Here is a 22247-nt window from a genome sequence, read left to right as displayed (position 1 = left end):
GGTGGTCTGTGCCGTTTAAGGTTAGGGTGGATTATAATTTTTTTTTATGAGCACAGACTTATTTCTATTACAGCATATGGGATGACTGTCAATCATATTCCAATCACCCAGCTCAATGTAACATTGATAGGTTTAGGCTACTGATACTCGAATTTGCCCTATAACCCCTCATGAGGTTGCTACAACCGAGCCTACAAATTAAAGTTTATAATGTAGGTGCACAGATCGAAAGAAAAATTGGAGTAATCAAGGTGACAGAAAGTGAAACAGTCAATACCACCTAGCACACTCTTGCCTACATCTTGCTGAACTAGGGTGTAATCATTAGTCCGAACGTTACGTTTTGCAACTAAAACGAGAGATACTATTGGACAAATTCAGGTAGGTCCATTCCAGTTTCGCTACATTTGCTTCAGTTTAAAAAACATTTCTCAACTGAATTGGCTGAATGAACACTCCCCTGATCACCCATCACATCTACGCGCTCTCCTCCTCTCACATTTTCCCTTCACTTTTGGAATTCAATGCACAACACAACAGTGGTCTGATCAGGTGAAAAAATGATCTACACACAGCCTACATTGTTATCACCATATTAGCTAATGTCATAGTCAACACATAGCTACTAGAACTAACATGTTAGTAAACTCACAATCTATTCCATTTGTAAAATCACGCAGTACAGTGTAAAGCAAGAAGTTTAGCATTTACACAGATGAGCCCCAGAGGCAATAAATTAATAAAACCAAAAGCCTTACCTTGACTTGGAAGAGTTGGAGTGCTGGATAGACTTAGCCAGCTAGCTAACATAAATGTCATTGCTCTCTGTTTGAGTCAGGTTGTTGAGTAGGCTAAAATGTAACTTATTTCAGGAAACTAGGCGTATGTTACGGGTCAATAATTCACAGGAGAGCCATTTGAACGAAAACCTTTTTAACTAAATGAAAATGTGTTTTTTTGTGAAAATGCTTTGTGGAACATGTGAACGTTCATGTTCCTTAGTAACAGGCTTGTATGCCATCTGTAAATACAACTATAATTGTTAAATTACGAGCCTAGTTGGTTAAGCTACAGAAAAAGTCAGCAACCTTCCCACTAGGCATGGGGGGGGCAGGTAGCCTAGTGGTTAGAGCTTTAGGACAGTAACCAAAATAATGCTCAATTGAATCCCCGAGCTGACAAGGTAAAAATATGTAATTCTGCCCCTGAACAAAGCAGTTAACCCACGGTTCCTAGGCCGTCATTGTAAATAAGAATTTGTTCTTAACTGACTTGCCTAGTTAAATGAAGGTTAAATACAAAATAGAAAGCCATGATTGGCTGAGATAATGAGTGGGCTGGACATGTCGAGAGACGAGTTCAGATTGGTCTGCCATGTAGAAGGCTTCTGCATATTTGAGCGGCTCAGTATGTGTATGTAATCCAGTCTAACGCATATTTTGCAGAAATGTATAGCGTAGTAGAACTGCATCAGTGTTACTCTCCACTTTCTGGAATTAGAGTATGATAGCTAAGGAGATGGAGAAAACACCTGTCTCCGGATTACATCTTCAAACTCAGGGCAACCATGGCACCCGTGACAGGGAGAAGTGTCCATCCATGATGTACAATACCAGTCAAAAGTTTGAACACACCTACTCATTCTAGGGTTTTTTCTTTATTTTTACTATTTTCTACATTGTAGAATAATAGTGAAGACATCAAGACTATGAAATAACATATATGGAATCATGTAGTAACCAAAAAAGCATTAAACAAATCAAAATATATTTTATATTTGTGGTTCTTCAAAGTAGCTAGCCGTTGCCTTGATGACAGCTTTCCACACTCTTGGCATTCTCGCAACCAACTTCATGAAGTAGTCACCTGGAATGCATTTCAATTAACAGGTGGGCCTTGTTAAAAGTTCATTTGTGGAATGTCTTTCCTTCTTAATGTGTGTGCGCCAATCAGTTGTGTTGTGACAAGGTAGGGGTGGTAAACACAAGATAGCCCTTTTTGGTAAAAGACCAAGTCCATATTATGGCAAGAGCAGCTCAAATAAGCAAAGAGAAACGACAGTCCATCATTACTTTAACAGGGGTTGGGCTGGCTGTGGTCTGTCCTGGGGCTACACTGGGCTTTAGCACTGCTGTAGGCTTCTCTGGACATGCTGAGGGTTTGACCGGTGTTGGTTTTGGCTTGGGAATTGCAAAAGTGGGCTTGGGACCGGTAGTAGGCTTGGTACCAGCATCTGTAAGGGCCACAGCTGAAAAATGACATGGGAAATTCAATTGAATACAGCTTCAGTTATCCCCTCGGGATAAATTATTAGGCCTCTAGTTTAACTTGTTGTCCATACAGGCAGTAGTCAGAGATATGATATTTAAGGCTGACCTGTGGGCTCAGCACACCCCCTGACGTCACAGTGATCCCACAGCAGCTTCCGGCCTCTTCCTATGAAGCACCATGGCTGAGTGTCAACATCTGTATTTCTGGACCAGAGTCAATGCACAACAGTGAACAGTTGTGGGTGTATACAACAATATGTTTGAATGTGAGAAAGTATATAAGGTGTCTTTTTATACAGATACTCTATGTATTGTGTGACAAATTTATTTATTTGTCTTACAGGCAATTTAAGTGTTGGAGTGCTGTTCTAGGATCAGCCTCCCCGCCCATATAATCAAATTAATTATTATCTAAAAGGCAAAATTGATCACATATCAGTACTGATACTCTGACACTCATAGTGAATATGTGACCTGACCTGAAGATGTTATGAGGGCCCAGTCCATCGGCATCCTCAAAGTCATTGAAGGGATCAGCGCCTTTCTCCAGGATAAAATGGGAGTTCCAGTGGAGACATTAATCTCCATCGTCTGTCTCACTCACATTGATGCGATACGACATCCTGTCATACTTGAGCTTGTAACAGTTGTCGTGACTTTTACTTTAATTTATCTGATGACTGTTATTTATCTGATCAACTAACTATGCTTAATTGTTACCCAATTAAATTAATAATTTAATAATTAACTCATTAGGATTTGGGGCACCACGAGAGTGGTTCTTTAAAGGGTTACCTTCTCCCGAATTAAACTCTAGAGGTTTTTACCTATCACAGCCATAAAACAGCAAATGTATGAATCATAAACTCGTATCATATCAACATTCTGAACAGTCGTAACGTCCTGCATCTGCAAAAAACCCAGCCTTGTGATTCAGTACTACACAAATTGGTTTCATTATTTATTTCCTAGCTAACAAATTGATGAGACAGAATAAACATACACACTTAATACATGAGAAAAGGTCCCTAGTGGACTGACATAACATATGGTGGAGGGAGAGAAAGAGACACTTATTGTTGATACATTTGTGACCCAATTCATGAAACTAGGCATATGTCGCAAGTCACGACTTCACAGGAGAGCCGTTTGAACGTAAATATTTTTTTTAAATCAAAATGCATTTGTTGGCAGAAAAGCCTTCTTGAACATGTGAACTTTTATGTGCCTTAATTACAAACTTGTATGCCATCTGTAAATATGAATATTATTTTTTAATTACGAGCCTTGTTGGTTGAGGATCAAGCTTTGAAATCAGTTGAATTATAGTATGATAGCTAATGCCGTACCCTAACTGGCCACGCGCCATCATGCGCAAATTGATTTTGTCCCCCCACAACAAATGCGATCACGACACGCAGGTTAAAATATAAAAAAAACTGAACCAATTATATTAAACATTAAACATTTAAGGCAATTTAGCTAGCTAGCTTGCAGTTGCTGGCTAACTTGTCCTATTTAGCTAGCTTGCTGTTGCTACCAAATTTGTCCTGGGATATAAATGTTATTTTACCTGAAATGGACAAGGTCCTCTTCTACAATTAATCCACACATAAAACGGTCAACCAAATCATTTCTAGTCATCTCTCCTCCTTCCAGGCCTTTTCTTCTTTGGACTCATATGGCGATTGGCAACTTACTTTCATAACGTGTATTACCACCACCAACCTCCGTTCATCTTCAGTCACCCATGTGGGTATAACCAATGAGGAGATGGCGTGTGGGTATCCGCTTCTATAAACCAATGAGGAGATGGGAGAGGCAGGACTTTCAGCGCAATCAGCGTCACAAATAGAACTGACTTCTATTTTAGCCCGTGGCAATGCATACGCTAGTTGGCGTGCGAGCAGGGGGGGTGCAATAATTGAATAACATTTGTGTTTACATTTATTTTGCAACGCGAGCGCACGCAACGCAAGCGGTGTAGTCAGCATGTAAAGAGATGGAGAAAACACCTGTCTCCGGATTACATCTTCAAACTAAGGGTAACCGTGGTATGGCATTCCTGACAGGGAGATGCATCCGGCATCATGCATGATGATGTATACAGGTAAGATAGTCTAGCGATAGCTAGCTACATTTTCAGATATTACACGTTTCTAATTTTGACAGAAGGTGTACTGTTAGCTGGCTGGCTCCCTAGCTGACGTTATTACTTCTTTCTCAGAGCCGTTTGCTTTTCTAGTTAGAGCCTAATGTTAGCTAGCTAACATTGGACCTGGTTGGTTAGCTTCCAGCACTGTGGCATTGTTGGCACTTTGTTTATTGTTGTTTAACTAGCTAATGTTAACTTGCTGGCTCATTAGCTAACGTTACATGACATGTGTGATCTTAAATGTTGTTCATTATTTACCTAGCTAGCTAAATGTCTTATGTCTTAAGCTAAAGTGTACTGTTAGCTAGCTAGCTAACGTTAGATGGCTGGCTCCCTAGCGGACGTTATTATTTGTTTCCCAGAGCTGTTTGCTTTTCTAGTTAGAGTCTAGTGTTTGGCATTGCTGGCACTTTGTTCATTGTTGGTAAACTAGCTAACGTTAGCTGGCTGGCTCATTAGCTAACATTATGTGACGTGTGTACAACACCCACTGAATATGGCTGGTGTCAGTAAACGTCTGAAAAAAAGTGTAATGAAATTGTTGCCAGCAGAGATGGTTAGGCTGTTTTCATGTTATCGAGAGGTAAACTAAGCATCAGCCAGAGCATCAAGTGTGCGCTCCGAGAGTGAAACCAGATGGGTGGGGCTAAAGCTTAAGAGGGTGTGATACCAAAACATTCAAAGGCGATTTTCTCAAAAGTGAGTTTATAAGTTGATCAACTTTCAAATCACCATTACTTTCCCATTGTTCCTCTGAGTCTCTACTTTTATCCAATGTAAAAAATTGTATTTCACATTTTGCTACATAAGACCGAATCCAGGTGGTGAGTCACATTTTAGGAACTATTCTCACAGTAATCATTATTTTGCACATGAACTGCTGCCCGTTTGGAGTAAGAAATCATGAATGCATTTACTTTTAAATGTCTTCATTCGCCATGGAACTCTGTTGGAACCAGCTCTCCTTAGGAAGGGTGTTGGGCCTTTCAGCGGCACGGTTGTAAGGCTCTGATTGTCCAAAAGGGTCACCCCTCCCCAGTCTTCTACTGTTGTTCACTCTGGAAGATGCTCCTTGGAAGATAGGCTAGCCAGCGGTGTTGACGGTTCCCATTGGTGATACGAGTAGTAGAATACGGTGATTCGAGAAGAGTAGTAGAATAGGATGGTTTGAAGAGTAGTAGAATGGTCCTACTTAAATTCATTTTTCTAGATATTTAACTAAGGACAGCTAATCAGCCGTACTGTGATTGTCCGGGAGGCGAGCTTCTCGCGTCTTCGGGGCTTGGATACATACTGTGCAAATTTTATAGAAGACAAATTATCTCTTAAAATCACATTCTTATCTTAACAAAAATACTTTGAAAATGTTTCATATTTCATATACGAAGTACAGGATGGAGACTTTGTACATGTAGTGTATACTGTATATACAGTATTTCCTTTATAACCTTTAATGACATCACAAAATAACAACCTATATGACGTTATTATTATTTAGATTACCACTGACCATTCCCCACGTTCTTATGTTAGAAATATTGTTCCAGTATTCGCTTTAGAATTTGTTAGAGTTTCGGGTAGACAAAGGAACATTCCTGCGTGGATTTGGAGAGGGATGTTCTCTGGATTTCCTCTCCTTTAATCTACAACAGTGCGGAAGGTGTCAACCCTCCACCAGCTCCCTCCTCTCCCCCTCTATGGGTGAGAGAGAGTCTGGTTACTGTCATCCATTGCACAGCTGATCTGACCCATTCGGATCCTCACAGGACAGTCATGACAGTCTCCCTCTGGTAGGTTCAATCTTGGAAGGATTCTGCAAGTTGAAATTAACACAAAAATGACAACAGGATGTCCTGGTTTGTGGATCATCGTGGTTTACCCTGGTAGGATTTCTGCAAGCTGCAGACCACCACAAGAATGGCCAGGGGATGTCCTGGTTGTGGATCGTCGTTCTGGACCCGTCGTCCGGTTGTCCAGGCTGGTGGATCTAGGCAGTAACTTAGACAGATGTTAATAATGCAGAACACTCAAGCAATACATCATTACATTTCTTCTCCAAATGAGTGGCGTTGTGGCACTAACTAGTGGTTGTATGGGGAACTTGTTTGTGGCAGTATCACTTCCTAAGTGTCAAAGAAAATGAAACAAAAATGAATAAAAATACAGAGAAAATATATGCAATATATAGTTACCACACCCTAATTATCTAATTGGACCATATTCTATATACGTCCACGGTCTTGCTAAATTCCATTTTCATGGCATTTTATCTAATGTCACATCTACATTACAGCGACTCTACTTAGTGGTGTGTTGCTGAGGGCACTATCGTAAATTGATAACTACATGATAAGTCTACAGCTGTAAGGCATTAGCTTCGGACAGTCTACAGGGATGGACCTCTGGGAAGAAATTAGTGATTCATGTAGCTGTGGAGTCAAAGGGGCGTCAGGGTAAATGTTCAATTTTACCAAGGCTGGTATTTTGCTCGTACCCTTAAGTGATCCTAGTATAAATCCTCATTACATGTTCCATTGTGCATGTGTAATTATGCTTAGACAAACGCACATGCTAAGGTAAAGAAAACCAAGTATCCTGGTAAGCTGCAACCTGTTCAGAATGAGATAATTTCCATGCCAATGACCAGTAAGTCAGTAAGAATTGGTGCCGACCTTAAAACCTGTTGTGACTAGGGGGCAGTATTTTCATTTTTGGAAAAATAATGTTCCCAAAGTATAAATGGGATATTTTGACAGGACAAGATGCCAGAATATGCATATAATTGACAGCTTAGGATAGAAAACACTCTAAAGTTTCCAAAACTGTAAAAATATTGTCTGTGAGCATAACAGAACTTATATTGCAGGCGAAAGCCTGAGAAAAATCCAATCCGGAAGTGACTCATGTTTTGAATGCTCTGCGTTACGATGCGTCCCTATTGAGCAGTGAATGGGCTATCAACCAGATTCCCTTTTCTACGTATTCCCCAAGATGTCTACAGCATTGTGACATAGTTTCACGCCTTTATGTTGAAGAATACCCGTAAGCGGCTACATTGCGCAAGTGGTCACCTGATGGCTCTCAGAGTGATTCTTGTATAAAATACAGAGGTAGTGATTCTTCCTCTCGCTCCTACTGGGCCCCAAATAGATGGGAGACTCCGGCAGCGCCGGACACGCGGGAGGTTCCGGCTGCACCGTAGCAGTGCTGCGCCGTATTGGAGGGCGACTCCGGCAGCTCCGTATTGAAGGGCGACTCCGCCAATGCCGGAGTGAAGGGCGGGTCCGGCAGCTCCTGACTGACGGGCGGCTCCGTCAGCTCCTGACTGACGGGCGGCTCCGTCAGCTCCTGACTGACGGGCGGCTCCGTCAGCTCCTGACTGACGGGCGGCTCCGGCAGTTCCTGATTGACGGGCGGCTCCGGCCGCTCCTGACTGACGTGCGGGTCCGGCAGCTCCTGACTGACGGGTGGCTCTGGCAGCTCAGGACAGACTGGCGGCTCTGGCAGCTCCTGACTGACGGGTGGCTCCGGCCGCTCCTGACAGACGGGCGGCTCTGGCAGCTCAGGACAGACGGGCGGCTCTGGCAGCTCAGGACAGACGGGCGGCTCTGGCAGCTCAGGACAGACGGGCGGCTCTGGCAACTCAGGACCGACGGATGGATCTGGCAGCTCAGGGCAGACAGACGAACCTGGAGGGAGGAGATGGAGAGACAGCCTGGTGGGTCCTGTGGCAGCCCCACGCATCAGTCTGTCTCTCCGTCTCCTCCCTCCAGGTTCGCCCGGGCTGTGGGTGTGCACTGGAGATCTGGTGCATACCACTCTCACCTCTCCCTTAGGCTCAATGCCCACATTCGCCCGGCATGGGCAGAGAGCAGGCATAGGATGCACTGCACCCTCCCAGCGCCCCGGACAGCACGCAGAGCCGGTGCAGGATACCCTGGGCCGAAACGGCGTACCGGAGACCAGACACGCTGAGCCGGCACAACACGCCCTGGCTGGATGCCCACACTCGCATGGCACTTGCGGGGGGCTGGCCTATAGTGCACCGGGCTATGAGCGCATACTGGCGACACAGTACTGCGCTTCCTCCGGTAAGCACGAGGAGTGGGATCAGGTCTCCAACCCCCCCCCGAAGCCTATGATAGTATGCTTGTGGGTGTTCATTCCAAGCTTGTTTGACAGTGTTAGCCAGCGAGCTGTTGTGTTTGGGTGTCGCAGAACCTCTGAATTCTATTTTCAAAGCCGTGGCAAGTTTCGCATAGTGGTTTTGCACGTGCTGCTGTTGTAGACGGATTAACCCTGTCACATGTCTATTCGACATTTGCTTCAACAGGTAAAGCCTGTCAGTACCAGTAGCGTTTGGGTAGCCATCCAAGACGTACTCTATGTCTGCTAATAATGTCTCCGTGTCATTTGGCTTCCCTGGAACGGGGTCAAAGGTGTGGAGGTTTTTGGCGATTTTGTCAAGATGTTCCTTGCAAAGTGCGCAGAGAGGGTTGGCTTCATCCTGTGGGGAAGTATGGGCCGAAAAGCCAAGAGGAGAAGCCAAGCTTTGGCATTGTTGGCAAGGAGGCGCCATATTACTCTGTGCCGAATGGCCAAGAGGAAATGACTGAGGGACACCCGAGAGAGGCAAAGTCTGAAACCTTCTATCGTCTACACTCCTTTTTGTACCGAGCTCCAGTTGCGAGCTTGATTGGGTAGGGTAGTCATGCTGTAGAGCGTGACTGTTCTGGAATTCCTCCAGATGGTACCTAAGGGTGGTATTCTGCTACATCGCAGGGTCCACTTGGGTGCTTAGAGTACTTATTTTAGACATGTGAGTGTCGCAGTTGCTCCTTTCAGTCTCATACTTATCTGTCATGGTTTGCAGGTAGAGGTCTTGAGTGCGGAGCAAGAGATTCAGTGATGAGATGTCCTCCGCTTGCTTAGAGATCATTTTGTTCACCTGGGTTCTCTCATCGTTCATTTGGTCAGCGACTTCAATGAGTTCCGCGGTTTAGTCATCCAACTTGGTTATTGTGTTCATAAGCTGATCGTCTTTGGTCTGCAGCATTTGGACTAGAAAATTATTGCTTTGAATGTTGTTTATCAAAACTGCATGCATTCTATCAAGTTGCGCGCCCCTGTTCATAGATAACTCAACAGATTTATCTAGTTTGAGGATTGTGTTCCTGCAGAAGATGATTTTGTTGAAGAGTTTGTGCTCGTTCGTCATCATAAGGTTTTGCTATTTCTTTTGCTATTTCCGTTTTCAAACACAGTTCCTTGGATAGCTGTATTTTCCCCTTTACTGCGGTTGTCATTAGTTTCCTGGTTCTCTCCCCCTGTCCCTTCATGTCAACCGTGTTTTGCTCGTGCTTCTGCTGTGCACTGTGGTACTGGAACAATGTTAATCTCTGCTGGCGGCCATGTATCAGGGCTGAACTGGAGAGAACCTTTACAAGGCTTGCGCCTTGTAAGAGAGAGATATATACTCCTCCCACCGGGGTCCATCCGTTAGCACTCATGGAGCTCACCCACTCTCTTCATGGAAGTAATCGCTACCAAGAAAGCCACCTTCATAAAGAGGTGTTTCAGGGAGGCAGACTACAACGTTTCGAAAGGCAGCTTTGCCAAAGCTGAAAAGACCACATTCAAATCCTAGCTCGCCATTGACCAGGTCCTAGCTGGTCGCAGGCGACGAACCCCCTTCATAAACCTGGAGACCAAGGGATGGCGCCCCACATGGCAAGCAGATATAGCAGCCAAATACCCCCAGTGTAGAGGCTGCTAAGCCTTCATCCAAGCGAGACTGCAGGTATTGGAGGACATACTGTACCCCGCATGACTCAGGCACCACCTCAATACCAGTGCACCAAGAGCAGAACAATCACCAGCTCAACTGGTATGCCGCGGTTGTATCCGGTGCCCTTGCACTCTGAATGGAGTTCATTACACCCTCCTGTAGTCCTAACATGGACCATTGGCACCGTTCAGTGGCCAAGTACACCGACTGAGACAGCAGGTCCGGTCTCAGGGGAAGTAGCCAAGGTGTCCCAGACAACAGGGACAGGAGAAGGCTGAACCAGGCTTGTCTGGGCCAGTATGGGGCCACCAGAAGCAGACGATGCTCTGCCATGCTGATCCTGTCCAGCACAGCCTGGAACAGGGGAAAAAGAGGGGGAATGCGTAAAGCTCCAGCCTGCGCCAATGGTGAGCCAGAGCATCCAAGCCCAGAGGCCCAGGTGGCTCCGACATAGAGTACCTCAGGGGGAAGTGCGCATTATCCAGGGAGGCAAACAGGTCCACCTGCGCCTTCCTTAACTTGCTGCATCACCTGGGGATGTCGGCTCCAGTCCCAAGGTGGCGGACCCTCCCTTGGGAGCATATCCGCTGCCACATTCAGGATGCCAGGTACGTGCGCTGCGCCTAGAGACGCTAGACATCCCTGAGCCCAGAGAAGGAGCTCACATGCCATAAGATGTAGGCTGTGGGACTTTAGTCCACCCTGATGGTTGATGTAAGCGAATACTGTGGAAGGAAAGACTGCAGGGCCAGCAATACAGCTCGGAGCACTCGTGCATTGATGTGCCTGCCGCTCCAAGGGGGTAGCCAACATCCGCTGACCGACCTGCCCTTGGTCACACACCCCTAGCCGATCTGTGTGGCGTCTGTGCTGACCAGCTCCCGGCAGCACATCCTCAGCATCTCCACCCCACCTGAGAGAAAGGGGTCACAGTGCCACCTCAACAATACCATGAGGCACTGTGTGGTCATCCGCAGCTGGCGGTGACAGTGGCGCTTTGGGTGCAGCCAGTGGGAGTTGAGCCACTGTTGAAGAGGCCGGAGATGGAGCAGACCCAGGGGAATCAACAATGAGGCCGCTGTCAGCAAGCCCAACAGGCGTTGGCAGGTTAGGGCGGATACCACCCGCCCCTGTCAAAAGTGATTGAGGCACCCTTCTGGTGGACAGGCGTGCTCTCATGAGGACTGAGTCGGTTACAGCAATACCCAGCCCGCCAATGTGGGTCAGGAGCATGTCTCTGTCTGATAGGAACTGTGTCCTGGTCAGGGCACAAATCAGTCATTCGTCCAGGTAATTGAGAATCAACACTTATTGAAAGTGCGGGGTGCAAAGGAGATGGGTGCCAAGAACCGTCCCTTCGAAAGCGAATCGGAGGTACTGCCACTGAGCTGGGTAAACAGGAACATGGAAGTATGCAACCCTCAGGTACAGCGTCACAAACCACTGGTCCCTGGACACGGCCTGCAACACACGGCTGGGGACAGTATGTGGAACCTCAGTACCTTCAAGTACCCATTGAGGTTCAGAATCGGTCGAAATCCTCTGTCTCTTTTTGGGACCACAAAATAAGTGGTCAGAGTGGGGTGTTCTCTCATTATGTGTATGGAAGTAGATAGCAAGCCAGCCAATGTTAGCCAGTTAGTTTGGGTGCTTCACTACTGTGAGGTCAGAACGTTCTGATCAACCCTACTCATCGGTCATAGCGTCCAGTGTGCGCTGTGAATGCTCCGAGAGCGAAGCGCTCTGAAGAATGGACAATCTGACAGCACAGTTGCAGTCACCAAAGCTCTGGATAACATAACAGCCTAACCAGCTCTGCTAGGGCGAGTAATGTTGAGTGAGCTGTTCTCTCATTTGTGTCTGGAAGTAACTAGCAAGTTAGCTTGGGTGCTTGATTGCTGTTGATAGTACAGAAAGCTTGGATCAACCCTTAAAGAGATGGATGGGGCTAAAGCTAAAGAGGTTGTGAACGATGCCGAAGGGGTGTTGACAAAGAAGGGCTCTCCAGTAATAGTTCCAAAACAAGGACATTTTCTCAAAAGTGAGTTTACAAGTTTATCAACTTTCAAAGCAGAATTACTTTCCCATTGTTCCTCAACTGTAGTGTATGATATACCATTTTGTCTCTACTTTTATCCAATGTAAAAAACGCAATTTCAAATGTTGCTACATAAGCCCAATTTGAGCCTATCGGTCACATTTGTGAATCACAAAAGACAAAGGTTTGATTCATTCTGAAAAGTGCCACATTCAGTTATTCAAGGGAAAGGGGATACCTAGTCAGTTGCACAACTGAATGCATTCAACCGAAATGTGTCTTTCACATTTAACCCAAGAGGGGTGTGGGATGCCTTAAACGACATCATCGGCACCCGGGGAGCAATTGTTGTTGGGGGTTAACTGCCTTGCTCAAGGGCAGAATGGCAGATGTGTTGTTATTAAGCCTACTGACTGTCAATACTGATAGTGGCTAATATTTAACACAATCGAAATAGGAAACAGAGAAAGTTGGGGTAGCCTATAATTAAGATATTCAAGAGGGCCCATCCCTGCAAGTTAAAAGGCTGTACAATTAAAATTCTGCATAATGCATTTCATACTCTTTAATGTGACAAAGTTGATATATCGATATGCTTAATTTTGTTGCCATATGACTGGTTTCACAATTGTCTCCAGTGATTATAAGATAAAATATATCTAAAACAAGTATCATTAATATTTACAATCCCCTTATCCAAATGGATTACTAATTTACCTAGCTCTTTTCAATAGCTCTCATGAAATTGTAAATTACACTGCATGGAGAATGATGTTATTTCTATCGGAAAATATTAAGTAGATACTTTTTCCTCTTGCGTAAATGTGGCTGAATTATTAGGACATTAAGTCGATGTGAGAATATTGCATATCTATAGACACCTCTGCCACACCTTTATTAGATATCCACCCAAAAAGAAAAGCAGGGGAATAGTGTGCTATTCTCATGCCTAAGTTCAAGGTCAGAATACGTGTTGAGAGAAAATCGCTTAAAAAGGGATTCATCCCCTTTGAGTATCAAGGAGCAGAGTCAGCATTCTTGGGCATTCTGGATAGAACTAGGAGTTGGAGGTGCGTTACAGATCAAAATTGGTTTGGCGTTCGTACCGTTGTGGTCGTGACCTGGGCACAATGCCAGGTGGAGACAGTCCTTGAACGCCCCCACACAAAACGAGAACAGAGGGGTCATGCTGTCCGCCCCCAGGAAAGACACTTGGCCCGCTGGGAAACTACACAGGACCCCAATACGGCTTAAGTGTTTCGTGACAGGCAGCTGGTGGGGCACCCCACCGTGCCAGGCTGTGTACTCCCCGTCAAAGAATTCCATGGCCCAGGAGTCAGAGCCGCGACCCAGCCAGCAGTCCTCAGCCCGGCCCTTGCGGGAGATGGTGGGGTAGGTGAGGCCCAGCTCCCAGTAAGTCTTCCCAGCCACATCTATCTCCCAGTAGTGACGCCCGGAGCTGAAGCCCTGCAGGCTGATCACGTTGAGGGTGGTGTCAAAGCGTCCTGGGAGCTCTGGTAGTTCCTGCCAGGTGTCTGTGTAGGTGACACTGTCACCGTGCAGGGAGATGACCAGCTTGGGGTGCGCTGTCTCTGGGTCCAGGGACACCTCTGTAGAATCTGTTGACAGAGGTGTAATTTTCCCATGAGAAAATACTATATTTAAAATACTATATTATAATTGGCTGGATGTTTCAAGGCATAACCAGTTTTAATAATAAGAATAATAAGAAATGTATCCATGATGAAATACACTTTTTGAATTGTTTTAGAATTTCTACAGTATTCTGATAGACCACTAGGTGTAGAGGATCCATGGTACAAAAATATCCTGCCTAATGTCTCCACTTGCAGTTGTACTTAGCTATGTTTCCATTAACCTGTCCAGTAACTTTTTTTTAGACATTTAGAAAGATCGCATTGAAAATAGATGCAACAATTGCCTGCTACGGTGCGTTTCCATTGAACTATCTTGTGTCAATAAAAACAGCTGGATGTAATGATGTCACCCCCCCCATGAAAGCCACATTTGACATATTCTAATAATTCTCATGTGCCAACGTATCGTCACGGTCCGTGCCTTGCACTCCTGTAGATCTGAAATAATTGGATCATGAAACTTGCATCTAGCCAACAAGAAAAGCAAGAAGAAGTAATTCAGATATTATTGAAAGTCAGGACAATCCTTGTCCTGCAAAGAAACATATATGTTTTTTAATAGTTTACAGCAGTATACATTTAGAATGAAATGTGGAGTGGATCTTTATAATTACATGATGGCATCATGTATTCCGAATACCTTAAAAATTATTTGGCAATCATCATTTATTTGAAAAACTGTTTCAATCATTATTTGTCACAATAAAGAAACTTAGACAAAATAAAAATCCCCCCTGTCGAATGGATACAAATGTTGTATCTTTAGAAAATGTCTGCTATATCTCCTATTACATTACACATGTTGCAAAGATTTGTTTTGCGACATTGCTTTTGTTGAAAAAACCTGTGTCAATGGAAACCTGCCTAGTGACATCATAGCATCTTGTGATTTAAATCACAAAATTGAAAAGATGTCATGGAATACTAAGGGTACTCACAGCTCTTGATGAGTCTCTTGGTAATGGGGGTCTGGGAGTGGATGAGTAGCAGCATATTGTTGGTGAGGGTGAGAATTTGGTCAGCTTTAGGCTCATCCAGGCTCACTTTGCTTGGGTCTGTCCTGCTCAGCAGATCCATCACTCTGGGTGAGAGAGAGGACAATTACCAACATTTAAAGCCTGGTCTCATAGACTAAATGTAACATAGTAAATGTAAATCAAATCAATCAAATGAGTATGATATGTTACATTTGGTATGGTTAAATAAGACAGATGGTTACTTAAGGCAAAAACAAAAGTAGGGTGGATGGGTTGGCGTATAATGCAAACATCTAGCAACTGAAAGGTTGAGAGTTTGAAATCTCATCACAGACAGTTTTAGCATTTTAACTAATTAGCAACTTGTCAACTACTTACTACTTTTTAGCTACTTTGCATGTTAGCTAACCCATCTCCTAACCCTAAACTTAACGCTTTTAGCTAACCCTTCCACTAACCTTAACCCTTTCACATAACTCCTAAACTTAACCCTAACCCCTAGCCTAGCTAAATTTAACTAGCTAGCTAACGTTATCCACCTAGCTAGAATTCGTAACATATCATACATTTTGCAAATTTGTAATATATGACACAATTGTAATTCGTAACATGTCATACGAAATAGGTAATGGACATCCACAAATTAATACATACCATGCCATTCGAAACATATCATACTAAATTGAATGTTCCGGATATACATACAGAATAATATGAAATGCTCTGAGACCAGGTTGACATTTACTGCAGTGGCTCTCACATGAACAGTAGGCAGGTTTCCATTGACCCAAAAAGACATGTGTAATGGAAACGGCAGATATAGGATAAATGTTCTAAAGATTGATAACATTTGTATCTGTTCAACAGGGGTGGATTTTTCTTTAGTAGAACTTTATTGCGACAAATGATGATGGAAACGGTGTTTTTCGAATAACTGATGATTGCCGAATGAATCATTTTGAAGGTATACGTAATTATAAAGCACCACTTCACATTTACTAAATGTCTACTGCTGTAATGGCTTTCCTCCTCTTCGTCTGAAAAGGAGAGGTGAGAAGGATCGGAGGCCCAATATGCAGCGTGGTAAGTGTCCATGGTATTTATTTAAACACATAAACTGAACACTCCATGCAAAAACAATAAACTCTACACTCCATACAAAAACAATAAATGTAACGTGAATAACCAAAGCCGAAAACAGTACCGTGTGGTGTAAAACACAGACACGGAAACAATCACCCACAAAACAACAGTGAAACCCAGGCTACCTAAGTATGATTCTCAATCAGAGACAACTAACGACACCTGCCTCTGATTGAGAACCATACTAGGCCGAACACAGAAAAACAACCTAGACACACAAAACATAGAATGCCCACCCAACTCGAGTCCTGACCAACTAAAACAAACAATTAACACAAATACTAGGGTCAGAACGTGACAGTACCCCCCTCTCAAGGTGCGGACTCCGGCCGCAAAACCTGAACCTATAGGGGAGGGTCTGGGTGGGCATCTGTCCGTGGTGGCGGCTCTGGCGCTGGACGTGGACCCCACTCCACCATAGTCTTAGTCCGCCTCTGTAGTCTCCTAGGAACGGCGACCCTTGCCGCCGACCCTGACCTGGGAACCCTAAACAACAGGCCCACCGGACTGAGGGACACCTCTGGACTTAAGGGGTAGCTCAGGACTGAGGGGTAGCTCAGGACTGAGGGGTAGCTCAGGACTGATAGGTAGCTCAGGACTGAGGGGTAACTCAGGACTGAGGGGTAGCTCAGGACTGAGGGGTAGCTCAGGACTGAGAGATAGCTCAGGCTGGTGGTGGCTCTGGCAGCTTCTGGCTGACTGACGGCTCTGGCAGATCCTGGCTGACTGGCGGCTCTGGCAGCTCCACGCTGACTGGCGGCTCTGGCGGCTTCACGCTGACTGGCGGCTCTGGCGGCTCTGCGCTGACTGGCGGCTCTGGTGCCTCCACGCTGACTGGCGGAAGGAAGGCTCTGGCAGCGCTGGACAGAGGAGCTCTGGCGCCCCTGGACTGAGGGGCTCTGGCGACTCTGGACAGACGGGAGACTCCGACAGCGCTGGAGAGGAGGAAGGTTCTGGCAGCGCTGGACAGAGGGGCTCTGGCTCCTCTGGACTGAGGGGCTCTGGCGCCTCTGGACTGAGCGGCGGAAACTCTGGTAGCGCCGGACAGGCGGGAGCACCTGTATTGATGGGACGGAGAGACAGCCTGGTGCGGGGTGCCGGCACTGGTGGTACCGGGCTGGGGACACGCACCTCAGGGCGAATGCCTTGCATACTACGCCAAACAACAGCTCTCCTCCAATTCTATTAACAACTCCTCGAGTGTCTCCTCATCTCCCATCCGTTCACTCTCCTCCAATCTGTCTAATAACTCCTCGACCCTCTCAGACTCAGCCAGCCCTCAGCTTCGCCGACAGCTCGAAGTGCCACCCCCCAAGAACATTTTGGGGCTGCCTCTCGGGCTTCCTTGCCAGTTGCGTTCCCTCGTATCGATGGCTCCTCTCTCCGGCTGCCTCTGCTCTCCTCAATGCCTCCACCTGTTCCCATGGTAGGCGATGCCTACCAGCCTGGATGTCCTCCCATGTGTAGCAACCCTTGCCATCCAAAACATCATCCCATGTCCAGGAATCCTGACATTTCTGCTTCTTCTGCTGCTGTTGCCTCTCCTGCTGCTGCTTTTGCTGCTGCTGCCCCTTCCTCTGCTGCTTCTGTTGCTTCTCCTGCTGCTGCTTTTGCTGCTGCTGCTGTTGCTCCTGCTGCTTCTCCTGCTGCACCTTGGGACGGCGACACTCCCCTGGTTTTTCCCAGGGTCCTCTCCCGTCGAGGATTTCCTCCCACGTCCAGGAGTCTTGTGTCTTCGGCCGCTGTTGCTGCTCATTCCCACGCCACTTGGTCCTTGTTTGGTGGGTGATTCTGTAATGGCTTTCGGAGGAAGGATCGGAGGACCAATATGCGGCGTGGTAAGTGTCCATGGTATTTATTTAAACACATAAACTGAACACTCCATACAAAAACAATAAATGTAACGTGAATAACCAAAGCCGAAAACAGTACCTTGTGGTGTAAAACACAGACACGGAAACAATCACCCACAAAACAACAGTGAAACCCAGGCTACCTAAGTATGATTCTCAATCAGAGACAACTAACGACACCTGCCTCTGATTGAGAACCATACTAGGCTGAACACAGAAAAACAACCTAGACACACTAAACATAGAATGCCCACCCAACTCACGTCCTGACCAACTAAAACAATCAATTAACACAAATACTAGGGTCAGAACGTGACAACTGCTTGCAAAATCACATTTTTTTCAAGTATATAAATAATGTTTCTTTGCAAGAAAAGGATTGTCCTGACTTTGAAAATTCCTGAAATTCTTGAAGGTATATTTGTCAATTATTGCATTCTGTCCATGCTGGCTTTCGCAGGCTACTTGAGACATGAAACAGATAGGTGGGAGGGCATACAGGCTGTCGCCAATTCATTAATGCGCAATTTGCCTAAATTGGTAATGGAAATATTTCAACCACTACATTTTTATTTGACAGGCTTTTGCAGAAAAGTGTTTTGGTTGTTGGTGTAACTTCACTACATCCAACTGTTTTTATTGACACAGCTGGAAACGCATCCATTTTCTATGCAAACTTTCTACGTGTCGACAGAAAATCGCCGGACAAGTTAATGGAAACATAGCTATTGACAGTTTATGATCAATAATGATGATTGTAAACATCTTTGTCAATAAAATGATTTATATAAAATATATGTGCATGCGGTATTAGAAACAACAAATGTATTTGGATCAAATTACATACCTGCCTTCTATCTCTGTGTCCTAGAGTCGATGTGGAGGAAATAAAGACAGTGATAGTGAATACAACAGCATCAATATCCATTCAATTCATTTATGTTGAATAGAACTGAAGAGCCAAATCACCATTGTATCAGGCAGAATAATGTCCTTCTGGGCCAGCTCAGTGGTGAGCCTGGCCAGATCCTGCTCTATCTCCTGGATGATGATACAATTATTTTCCATCAGGTCCTCCAGGGCTGTGACTGTAGCTCTCTCCTCCATCTCCAGCTGGGTCAGAGTTATCCTGAGGTCCTCATTCAGAACCCTCTGGATGTCCTCATACTTCTTCTTTATACTCTCCTTCATCGCTGAGGACTTTTTCTGGTTGTGGGACACAGAACCAGTCAATGCGAAAGTCATTGCAACATTTCACATCTTAGAGTTTATATGCTACCATGTTGTGCATGTTTTTCACCACAAATAGATGCCATAGAAATATAAATGTCAGATGTGACCATAGAAATATCATTACTAGAAGGGCCAAAGTCCCTCAGACCACTTCAATTTGACTGGAACACTCATGTGTGCATTCAATATGTCTGACATGTTATTGTGATGCTTGTGACCTCTGTTCACACAGATGAAGCCCCGTGCTGTTTACTTACAATGATTTCAGTTTGCTTTGCACTTAGTTTCTTCATTCGGAGCTTCACAGCCTCTCTTTGCCTCTTCAGACATTCCTGGTGCTTCAACTGCATCTCCTGAGGAGTGAAAAAAAGTAGCACACACCTGATCCTGAGTCTTCATCTTCAAGGCCTTACTCTAAGTGAGATTATCAGTTATACCAATGAAGAAAAGCTGACGAAATTGCGAAGGGAAGTTGTAATAAACCAAAGACTTCTAGTCCTGTGTCAATGAGTCTTAAATCAATATAGACTACCTGGCACTCTTTAACAATACCACGCTTCTAGTTTCACAAGCTCAGGTACTAGAGTATAGTGGGTAGGGTTGTGTCCTTAGAAATACAGGGATGGCCCATTCAATGAGCCATATTGGGTGTACCCATGAGGGTGCAGTCAAGGGGATTATCCTTTCTTTATATTTATATGGTTATGTCAATGGGGCCCTTCATTCTCCCCTAGAAAGTATTCACCTTGACTCCACAGGTACATTATCCATTAGGGAAAGGGGTTTTTCGAGTCAGTTGTACAACTGAAATGTGTCTTCCACATTTAAACCAATCCCTCTGAATCAGAGAGGTGCGGGGGGCTGCCTTAACAGACATCCATATTGTCGGCACCTGGGAACAGTGGGTTAACTGACTTGCTCAGGGGTAGAACGACAGATTTTTACCTTGTCAACTTGGGGATTTGATTCAGCAAACGTTTGATTTACTGTCCTAATGCCCTAACCACTAGGCTACCTGCCACCCCATTATGTATCTGTAGGCTGCCACTCAAAAGAAGAAGAAAACAACCCCAGTAAGAAATACATACAGAGTTTAAGTGATAATAAATTCTGTATCAACAGGAAAAGAAAACCATCCCCATACCACCCCTTCCATATGGGCCTGAAAGCAAAGAACATAAAAATATAAAAAAAATAGGTATATTTATATATATATACCCAGCACAAGTCAAAAGTTGGGACACACCTACTCATTCATTCAAGGGTTTTTCTTTATTTTTTACTATTTATTACATGTAGAATAATAGTGAGACATCAAAACTATGAAATAAAACATGGAATTATGTAGTAACCAAAAGTGTTAAAAAAATCAAAACATATTTTATACTTCAGATTCTTCAAATTGGCCACCCTTTGCCTGGATTACTACTTTGCAACCCAACTCTCCCAACCAGCTTCACCTGGAATGCTTTTCCAACAGTCTTGAAGGAGTTCCCACATATGCTGAGCACGTGTTGGCTGCTTTTCCTTCACTCAGCGGTTCAACTCATAACCAAACCATCTCAATGTGGGCGGCAGGTAGCCTAGTGGTTAGAGTGTTGGCCTAGTAACCAAAAGGTTGCAAGATCAAATCCCTGAGCTGACAGGGTAAAAAGCTCTTGTTCTGCCCCTGTTCCTAGGCTGTCATTAAAAATAAGAAATTGTTCTTAACTGACTTGCCTAGTTAAATAAAGGTCAAATAAAAAATTGGGTTGAGGTTGGGTGATTGTGGAGGACAGGTCATCTGATGCAGCACTCTTGGTCATATAGCCCGAACACAGTCTGGAGGTGTGTTTTAGGTCATTCTCCTGTTGAAAAACAAATGATAGTCACACTAAGCGCAAATCAGATGGGATGGCATATCACTGCGGAATGCTGTGGTAGCCATGCTGGTTAAGACTAAAGGACAGATTTACACCTGTCGAATGTCCATTGCTCGTGTTTCTTGGCCCAAGCAAGTCTCTTCTTCTTATTGGTGTCCTTTTGTAGTGTTTATTTTTCAGCAATTCGATCATGAAGGCCTGATTCACGCAGTCTCCTCTGAACAGTTGATGTTGAGATGTGTTGAGATGCATTTATTTGGGCTGCAATCTGAGGTGCAGTTAACTCAAATGAACTTATCCTCTGCAGCAGAGGTAACTCTGGGTCTTCCTTCCCGTGGCAGTCCTCATGAGAGCCAGTTTCATCATAGCACTTGATGGTTTTTGTGACTGCACTTTCAAAGTTCTTGAAATTTTCAGGATTGACTGACCATCATGTCCCAATGTAATGTTTGACTGTCGTTTTTCTTTGCTTATTTGAGCTGTTCTTGCCATAATATGGATTTCATCTTTTACCAAATAGGGGTATCTTCTGTATACCACCCCTACCTTGTCACAACACAACTGGCTCAAACGCATTAAATAGGAAATAAATTCCACAAATTAACTTTTAACAAGGCACACCTGTTAATTAATTGAAATGCATTCCAGATGACTACTGCATGTAGCTGGTTGAGAGAATGCCAAGTGTGCCTAGCTGTCATCAAGGCAAAGGGTGGTTACTTTGAAGAATCTCAAATATAAAATATATTTTGATTTGTTTAACACTTTTTTGGTTACTACATGATTCCCTATGTGGTATTTCATAGTTTTGATGAGGTGAGATCACCTTGCCTGTTACTTCTAGTTATTCTGAACAGAACAGAGCCGGTATTGCCTGTTATTACTATGGCTGAGGGATTGGCATATACTGTAGTATTTGAATCATATGAATGAAAACAGAGCCAAGTACCATGTCACAAAACCAGCCAAAGATATGACAATTCTAGTCTATCAAAAGCTTTTTCTGTATCGAGAGATAGAAGTGCCCAAGGAGCTTTGGTTTCTGATGAAGCATGTAAAATATGTATTAGAAAATAGTTTAATATCTGTGTTTATCAAAGAAAGAGGGTGATAATGAGAGCACTGAATGGTTTTTACCTTTTAAAAAAATTGCAAAATTAGTCCTGCATTTACATCCCTTCCAAAATGAACCTTTGTGAACGGCTGTGTTAATCATTGCAAGTATGACGTAATTGGTTCCACATTTTTAAGTAGACCTCAGGAGGAACCA

At 44.4% G+C, this 22247-nt stretch overlaps 1 protein-coding gene across 1 annotated transcript; it reads right to left on the bottom strand.

Moving 5' to 3' along the window:
- Window positions 1–12498: 12498 nt before the first annotated feature.
- LOC112223332 (probable E3 ubiquitin-protein ligase TRIML1) lies at window positions 12499–19463 on the bottom strand. The gene is made up of 5 exons (XM_024386329.2): window positions 19373–19463; window positions 18852–19088; window positions 18730–18749; window positions 14848–14990; window positions 12499–13870 (listed from the first exon to the last, which is right to left on the bottom strand). Exons 1-5 carry the CDS (start codon window positions 19406–19408, stop codon window positions 13281–13283), a joined length of 1026 nt encoding a protein of 341 aa, XP_024242097.1. The 5' UTR covers window positions 19409–19463; the 3' UTR covers window positions 12499–13280.
- Between the last annotated feature and the right edge of the window lie 2784 nt (window positions 19464–22247).

Source organism: Oncorhynchus tshawytscha, linkage group LG24 (assembly GCF_018296145.1).
Source record: "Oncorhynchus tshawytscha isolate Ot180627B linkage group LG24, Otsh_v2.0, whole genome shotgun sequence".
NCBI classification, from domain to species: domain Eukaryota; kingdom Metazoa; phylum Chordata; class Actinopteri; order Salmoniformes; family Salmonidae; genus Oncorhynchus; species Oncorhynchus tshawytscha.
Note: the sequence above shows the minus strand (reverse complement) of the source record. Positions and strands in the feature narration are given on the sequence as shown.